This window comes from Cetorhinus maximus, chromosome 4, assembly GCF_964194155.1.
Source record: "Cetorhinus maximus chromosome 4, sCetMax3.hap1.1, whole genome shotgun sequence".
Taxonomy (NCBI): domain Eukaryota; kingdom Metazoa; phylum Chordata; class Chondrichthyes; order Lamniformes; family Cetorhinidae; genus Cetorhinus; species Cetorhinus maximus.
In genome coordinates this window covers 121,582,183-121,590,902 of record NC_135882.1, presented here as the reverse complement: position 1 = coordinate 121,590,902, position 8,720 = coordinate 121,582,183, and the positions used below count along the sequence as shown (strand labels likewise).

Below are 8,720 nucleotides of genomic sequence, written 5' to 3'. Positions count from 1 at the left end.
ATTTTCAGTCATTGTCCACAAGTTTTAGCCTCTGTCAAGTATTTCAAAAGACCCGTCTGGATATTCTACCCATTAACTTTCTTGCTTCGCTGCACTTCTCCCTTTATTTATTTTGTCCAGTTTTATAAAAAGAGTTTGCTTATCCTTCAGTCTCTGGTTTTGATAAAGGCTTTAAACCTGAAACATTAACCTGCCTTACCTTTTTGTGCTGCTGAGAGATCAATTTCCAGCATTTTCTCTTTCAGTCCTGCTGACTTTAAACCAGAAAACATCTAACATATTCATTACCTGATGTCAGACAAGAAACTGCACTGCATGATGACGGTTGTGAAATTAACTGTAATGGTTGAAAGTTAATCTTTGGTGTCACCACCATACATATGGAAGCAATTGACAAATGATCTTAACACACAATATGTAGATAAATAAGAGAGAGCCAAGGATAGAGGACATTGTGAATTTGTGAAAAAATATTTGCTATTGTAACAATGTGGCATCATTATTTGAGCAGATAAAAAGTCAAATTGACTCACTCATTATGTGAATGCATGTTATGCAAACTTAGTTACATATTCCACAAATAAGGACAAGGCCAGAGGGCTCCCTGCAATACTTTTCATCATCTAATCTAGATTTCAATGCAATCTCATGGAATGAAAATCGTTTTCTCCCCCTATTTTCTCTGTTAGTTATAGAAGTTCTAAGTGAAATGAGGTTCAACAGTCTCAACACGTTTCCTGTTGGCTGCAGTTACACAGCACAAAATTGCTTATTTCAATGATAACTGGCATAAGATTGGCACTCACTCAAGGGGCATATGAGTGACTGGTGAGGAAAAAGGAACTGTCACACTGATGCACTAATGAATATTTTTGTAAGTTTGGAGTTAAGGCACACTTTTGGGTAAAGTAGAAGGAACCTGACTTGGGAATTTTTGATGCTCACGCAAGATGAAAGTAAATGAAACATTTAATTTGCCAGCATTACTCCTTGTAACTGCCCCAAAATAATCAAATACATTTTTTAACAAAAGTAAATGATTAAATTAGGATTTTTTAAACAACTAAATATGAATTCTCACAGTTTGGGTTGAATCTGACTCATAATAGTTCATCCATAGCCTATATCAATCATAGGTTTTGGGTCTGTAGGTGCACATATGGATAATGAAATGCCATTATAAAATATGTGCACCTACCGACCCAACATCCTATACAACATGGACCATAGAGGTTCAAGAAGACAACTCACCACCACCTTCTCAAGGGCAATTAGAGGATGGGCAATAAATGCTGGGCAGCCAGTGACACCCACATTCCTTGAACAAATATAAAAAACAAATCAACTCAGGACCACGTGCATGATTCTACCTCACTATTCATGGTTCTATACATAATCTGCATATTCTGATCCCTGAACGGGTAGATTATTTATTGCTGATGTTTCAGCTTCAAAGCTACATATCTCAGTTTTCTGCTCTAGTAGCCAGTTTGTAAACCTTTCATTGGGCTATGTGACACTTTGAATAGGAGCTGTGCATCAGACAGGAGTTATACTGCACATGGAGTGAAACAGGGCCTCACACTAGCTAAAAGCAAAACACTGAGGATGCTGGAAATCTGAAACAAAAACAGAAAATGCTGGAAAAACTCAGCAGGTCTAACAGCATCTGTGGAGAGATAAAAAACAGAGTTAGCCTTTCGAGTCCTTATGACTTCTTCAGGGCTGAAGAGAAGTAAAAATGTAATGAAATTTATACTGTTTAAGGGGGATAGAGCAGGTGAAGATGGATAGAAGGCCAGTGGAGCTGGCTTGTGGCTTCACTGACTTTAGGGCTCAGATTGGGATGTGGCACTTAGTTGTACAATTTTAATGCGGATGTGCCGTCTAAATTCCGTCTATCAGCATGAACGTGCATTATAACTGCAACCTAAGTATAGTTTCCGATGTATTGGAGGGGCGGGAGGCCAAGTCACTAAAACAGTATGACATAAAAGTTCATCAAATTAAAGTCATTTTTTCCATTCGTCTTGTGTTTTTAATGCCCTCTGCTAATTAATAAATTACATAATTCGCGCATACTTTGAACTAAACTATTAGAATTAGTAGAATTAACTAACTTAAACTTGTAGAGTTTTTAGTGATTCAGGAAGCTAACAAGCCTTGCTGATATTCCAGCGATAACTGCAAAACTAATCACTTCATATTGTAATGCACTTTAGAATATATGCACTCAGCTTGCATTTAAGCTTTTTTATAACGGATGGGAAAATCATTTAACATCTTACACAATGAAAGTAATATGTTGCACAATAAGTGCCTTTGAATGAGTTTTTGGATGAACACTAAGCACTGTAATTTATTAATCAAGCAAAACTCTCAGCAATCCCGTTGGCCAATGTTCAGTGTGATGTCTCATGCATAATTTACAAATGTCACCAAAGCCAGCTTGGACCCTTAAGATCACCGTACAATGTTCTCAGCTTGTTTTGAAATGCTTAGAAGTTCTGCATCGACAGAGACTTTGGAGAAACTGCAATCTCCTTTAGTCCAATAGTCCGGTTCGTTAACGTTAAATTTCTACTGAAGATTGCGCATTAAAGGTACAGGTAAAATCAATAGCAAAACGAATCTTCTGATATACAATGCCGCTGTTCAGTTTTGTTTGCAGAAGTGTTGCAATGATGGATTTTAAGTTATGGTGTATTTTGAATATCAAAAGACCGATTATTTTTCTTCACTTTGAAACCGCTTCATACCTGATGGAGAGGCTTCTTTACTTGCCTGGGGCACAATATAATGCTTACACCCCAGGGGCAACATTGAGCACTGAAGGTGGGCTCCAACCTTTCATTATGAAAAATGCCCTCTAACTTATTGATAGATCCACGCTTTACAGCTTGATGAATTACATGAGCATACGAAACAAGTGTAATATGCTTTCTCCACACTGCCTTTGGTTTTGGATCAGTGAGTTAGTTTTCCAGTAACAAATGATTTCCAATATAATCCGATCGATCCTGCGTCTAGGTGATAAAGGCATCCTTGGTAATCAGTGGGATTGTGATCCGGAGTTGTGACGATACTGAAACCGCTCGGTTTATTTTTTATCATTCGATATAAGGATATTCGATACATTCGTGATGTCACCGGTAGGGGAGGGACTTATAAGCTTCATATTAAGGAAGGGAAATTATTTTTCAAAGACCGCGAAACAATATCAGTACTAAATATCGAAACAACATGCACTAAAGTAAAATACTGCAGATGCTGGAAATCTGAAATAAAACCATAAAATGCTGGAAAGTCGGGCAGCTGACCTACTGAGAATTTCCAACACTTTCTACTTTTATATCACTTCTCACATACTCCTGACATATTCTACGATGTTTTCCTGATCATTATCATTCTTCCCTTCAGATTCTTGCTGTGGCTATGCAGCCTATGCAGCTGCAGGCATATTTTCTCCGTGTGTGTATGCTTTAATATATCTCCAGAAAATAATAGAAGTACAATCATCCCTCTAATCCTGGAGATACCTTAAAATAATTTGCTGCTGAACTACCCTGCTAATCTGCCTGTCCGTATATTCATTTCGAATAAGGTTTTCTAAATACATACTGGCTTGGAAACTTATCTTGTTCCAGATGCTGTCAAGTGGCACGTTGGTAGTGTTTTGGTCTATTAGTTAGTTTTCAGTTCAGGATATGCTTGGAAACTTACATCCCGCTTGGTTGGCTTGATGTGCTGATGAGTGGGCAAAGGGGAAATGAAAACTGAGCGTATTTAAAAAGGGAAAGAATTTTAGAAGAAGGATAAACATGTTTTGCTTGTCTTTTTTTAACTGCAGGAGGACATAGGAAAGGGCGACGCTGAGCCGACTGAATGAGCTCCAGTGCCGATTATCAGGTGGTTTTACAAGGGAATATGTCCGAAAATATACGTGGATGGGCGGAGCGAGTAAATAACGAGGTAAAATCTGCTGGGGCAATAGGACTAGAGCCAGGAAACTAGATGTCAGGGTTTTTTTAGAACAAACACCTATGTGTTATGAAATTAAAGGTGAATGGAGGGGGGTGGGGTGGGGAAGTAAAAGGGGCGTCTTCAATGGACAAAAATGGAGAGGTCACGTATCTTGTGAACTTTAAAAGATAAAGTGAGGGTACCAGAAGTGAGAAACAAAAGAAGGATAATAGAAAAATACATGTGATGAGGAAATACAGTAATCAAGAAATACCAGGGCGAGACACTTCCGAAATATGGAAACAATTGAGAGGAGCGACAGGAAGCAGTAATGAGAAAAGTTTAATTTAAAACGTGCAGAAATGAAGGACTATTAATAAACACGCTTTGCGTGATTTTTCAACTGCGGAAATAAAAATAAATTATCGATAGGATCTCACTGCAGACTGAAGCTGCACAAGTTATTTGGATAATAATATTTCTGTGTGAGTTTCCTTATTGGCTACCAGGTGGCTGTATAACTTGCAAACGTTACATTTCTTTAATAAGTAGAAAGGTGTGACTGCGGCGCCAGAAAAAGTACCAACATAAAACACCTTTCCCTCCTAAAGAGATATTCAAGGTGCTCCGGAGGATTCCCATACCCTCAAACTTGGCGTTTATGGTTGTTTTATGGCTTCATGATTTGAAAGTGTTTTGTAGCTTTCTCTTACAATTGAGATTGATGAACTTGGATATTTGCATATCGGAAATCATTATTTAAATAACATAAACAGGCAAAATTTAGAACATGGACACATAACGGTCGCGGAGAAGGCACACACATTGGACATAGTTAGCAAGGACGCGTCCACCTCACAATGTTGTGCTGGAAGGTTAATTATATATCTGATCTTCGTAAGTATTGACAAGATTACATTTTCTATCACCTCTTAAAGCAGGCAAGTTAACATTTTTCACTGTAGCACTTTGAATGCATAGAATTACGCAGGGTATGTTGACAGGCATGAATATATAAATGCATACAAACATCTTTACATTGATACAAGCATGCATTCAAATGCGTATAGAAATGTAAAAAAATGCTGGAAAACTTCAGCCGTTCTGGCAGCATCTGTGAAGAGAGAAGCAGGGTTAACGTTTGGAGTCCATATGACTTCTTCAGAACTGTTCGAAGCAGAGTCATATTTGATCTGTTTCTCTCTCCACGGATGCTGCCAAATCTGCTGAGGTTTTCCAGAATTTTCTGTTTTTATTTCAGATTTCCAGCATCTGCAGTATTTTGCTTTTATTGCATATAAATACTTATAAATATGTATGTATGCACTATTGCAGATGGAGTTCAATGTTGGGGGTTATGAAGTCATCCACTTTGGATCTGAGAAAAACAAATCAGAAGGTTCTCCTAATGGTGAAAAACCATGCTTAATGGAATTTGTGTCTAGGTCCAACTCTGACCTCGTTGCCCTCGACCTCCTACGGTGCTCAAATGAAGCTCAATGTAAGCTTGAGGAACAACACTTTATCTTTCGATTAGGAATTTTACAGCCTTCAAAGCTCAACATTAAGTTAAAGAATTTCAGCTCATTGAACCACTGTTGCCATATTGTCAGACAGCAGCATTTGGTAATGACTCTGCAATTCCTATTTACTCATGTACCAAATTTAGTTTCTTTGCTTCCCCCAATTGCCTTTTGCCTTACACCGCTATCTCTTTTATCATTCAGTCACTCCTGTCTTCCACCTGAGCCCAGATCTTTCTTTTTGATTTTTCCTCCCAGCCCCTTCCCCGGCCTCTCATTTTTATTCTTTAATGGGATGTGGGCATCACAGGCTAGGCCAGCATTTTTATTGCCCATCTCGAATTGCCATTGAGAAGGTGATGGTGAGCCACCTTCTTGAACCGCTGCAGTCCATGTGGTGTAGGTACACCCACAATGCTGTTAGGGAGTTCCAGGATTTTGATCCAGCGACAGTGAAGGAATGGCAATATAGTTCCAAGTCAGGATGGTGCGTGACTTGGAGGGGAACTTACAGGTGGTGGTGTTCCCATGCATCTGCTGTCCTTGTTCTTCTAGGTGGTAGAGATTGTGGGTTTGGAAGGTGCTCTCGAAGGACCCTTGGTGAGTTGCTGCAGTGCATCTTGTAGATGGTACACACTGCAACCACTGTGTATTGGTGGTGGAGGGAGTGGAAATTGAAGGTTGTAAGTAGGGCACCAATCAAGCAGGCTGCTTTGTCTTGGATAATATCGAGCTTCTTGAGTGTTGTTGGAGCTACACTCATCCAGGCAAGTGGACAGTACTTCATCATACTCCTGACTTGTGCCTTGTAGATGGTAGACAGGATTTGGGGAGCCAAGAGGTGAGTTATTCTCTGTAGAATTCCCAGCCTCTGACCTGCTATTGTAGCCACAGTATTTCTATGGCTGGTCCAATTCAGCTTCTAGTCAATGGTAACCCCCAGGATGTTGATAGTGGGGGATTCAGTGATGGTGATGCCATTGAATGTCAAAGAGAGATTGTTGGATTCTCTCATGTTGGAGAGGGTCATTGCCTGGCACTTCTGTGGCACAAATGTTGCTTGCCACTTATCAGCCCAAGCCTGAATGAGGTCCAGGTCTTGCTGCATATGGGCATGAACTGTTTCAATATCTGAGGAGTCACAAATGATGCTGAACATTGTACAATCATCAGCGAACATCCCTACTTCTGACCTTATGATGGAAGGGAGCTCATTGATGAAGCAGCTGAAGATGGTTGGACCTAGGACCCTGAGGAACACTTGCAGTAATGTCCTGGAGCTGAGATGACTGACCTCCAACAACCACAACCATCTTCCTTTGTGCTATGTAAGACTCCAACTAGCGGAGAATATTCCCCCCTGATTCCCATTGACTCCAGTTTTGCTAGGGCTCCTTGATGCCACACTCAGTCAAATGTTGCCTGTATAATAGCTATGCAGATGCTTTGTCTTTCTCTTCTACACATGAAGCGAATATTTAATAAAATGCGTTCCCAGCCTGTCCCAATCATATAGTCCCTGAGATAACTACCTCTAACACTACTAAACACAATATCTATTCAGCTTAGCCAATAGTCAATTAGATGCATGCATAGAATGTGAACAGTTAATAAGTTTTCATATCAGCCATGATCTTATTGAATGGCGGAGCAGGCTCGAAGGGACGAGTGGCTTACTCCTGCTCCTAACTCATATGTTCGTTTTTATATGTTAAGTATTTAATTTTCGCCCTCTCCTACATATAGTGTGTGATTAAGAAGTTTCCAGTGTCTTACATATATATGAATAGTTAATAAAATGTGTTCTTCTCCATTTCCCACACAGGAATTCAATGGCCAATATTGTACATCACTTCTTCTCTTCTCGACAGAGCAAAGCGACAATGAAATGTACAGCGTCACCTCTCCTGCACATAAAGCAGCTTATCTGGGCTAACTGTCCCTCCCCTCCAATGGTTTTGGTACAGTGAATCGTGAACCAAGTGCATGCTGCACCCTCATCTCTAGAAGGTCCAAACCCTTGCCTCTCCGTCCCATCACTTGTCCCTTTTGCCTTGCAGCCAGTTGCTTCGCTCTCACCCGCAGCAGCCGCCACTCTCCTGGCAGCAGCTGCATGGGAGCAGCGGCGCGTGCGCACTGCACACAGAGGGCTGGGCTCCGGCGCACGAGCCGCATTTAGAGGGCGCGCGCGGGCAGGGGCAGCTCAGATTGAAAGCTCCACTGTGCAGGCAAGTGGGGAGCAGGCACCGAGCAACCATGGCAGACACACACAGCCTTTACCTGCAAGGGATTGAAGAGTCCACCACGCAGTTTTTGGAAATTTGGCACCACTATGACAATGCTGGTAACCAGTTTTATTTTGCAATAAATTAACTCCTCCACACAGTACTGTTTGTTGTGCAAAGTGAATACTTTTAGGTCTATTAATAAGAATGTCTGCATGCTGTTTGTATTAAACAAACTATGGACATTGTTTGAACAATAAATGCTGAAAATAACCAGCTTAATTTCATTCGCATGTTCTCAAAGCGTTGGCATTACTGAAATGCGAAATGTCAATTTTATCATAAAAATGAAATCTGGTTGTATAAAGTGAAATGAATGGTACATCTGATTACTTTAACCTGATTACGTGGATTTAAAACTGATTTAACTTTGTTTTAAGTGGAAGTATAATTTATTATTTTAGGTCGTGGTTATATTGAAGGAAAAGAACTGCAAAATTTCATTCGAGAACTTCAGCAAGCTCGAAAAGGCGCTGGCTTAGTAAGTGTTAAACAACTTTTAGGGCCGTACACTAAGTAGAATAAACGCATCTTGCAACACCAATGTATTGAGATGTAAATACGCAGATACACAATGAAAGGCTGATCGCAATGAAACAATATAACTAACTATGACTGCCGCTTTGTTTGCAAATGCAATTTGTTTGGATTTTGCTTCGTTGCAAAGATAGGGCGTGTGGTCATTTCTAGATGGTAGAAAACCACGAAAACCCAATGACTTCAGGAATTTTTCTGAAATACAATGATGAAATTATTTTCGACATTTATTTTGAAGTGGGAACGTTTTTCCTGCTGACTTTCCCCAATGTTTTCACTGATGTGGAGCCCAGAAACCATCAGCCTAAGCATCTCACACTGAACACATCTGCATTCTGGATTATATTTTTTAAAAAACTATTTGTAACTAAGGCTGCAAAACCAGCGAGATCTACTTCTTCGTGACAAGTGT

General features: G+C 40.0%; 1 protein-coding gene across 1 annotated transcript in view; it reads left to right on the top strand.

Moving 5' to 3' along the window:
- The first annotated feature begins 7,706 nt into the window (after positions 1 to 7,706).
- The window catches only part of calb1 (calbindin 1), a 100,079-nt gene continuing 99,065 nt past the window's right edge, over positions 7,707 to 8,720 (top strand). The window contains exons 1-2 of the mRNA XM_078540720.1: positions 7,707 to 7,830; positions 8,176 to 8,252. Coding sequence (XP_078396846.1) covers positions 7,743 to 7,830; positions 8,176 to 8,252 — 165 coding nt within the window. The 5' untranslated portion in view covers positions 7,707 to 7,742. The remainder of the gene's footprint in view (positions 7,831 to 8,175; positions 8,253 to 8,720) is intronic.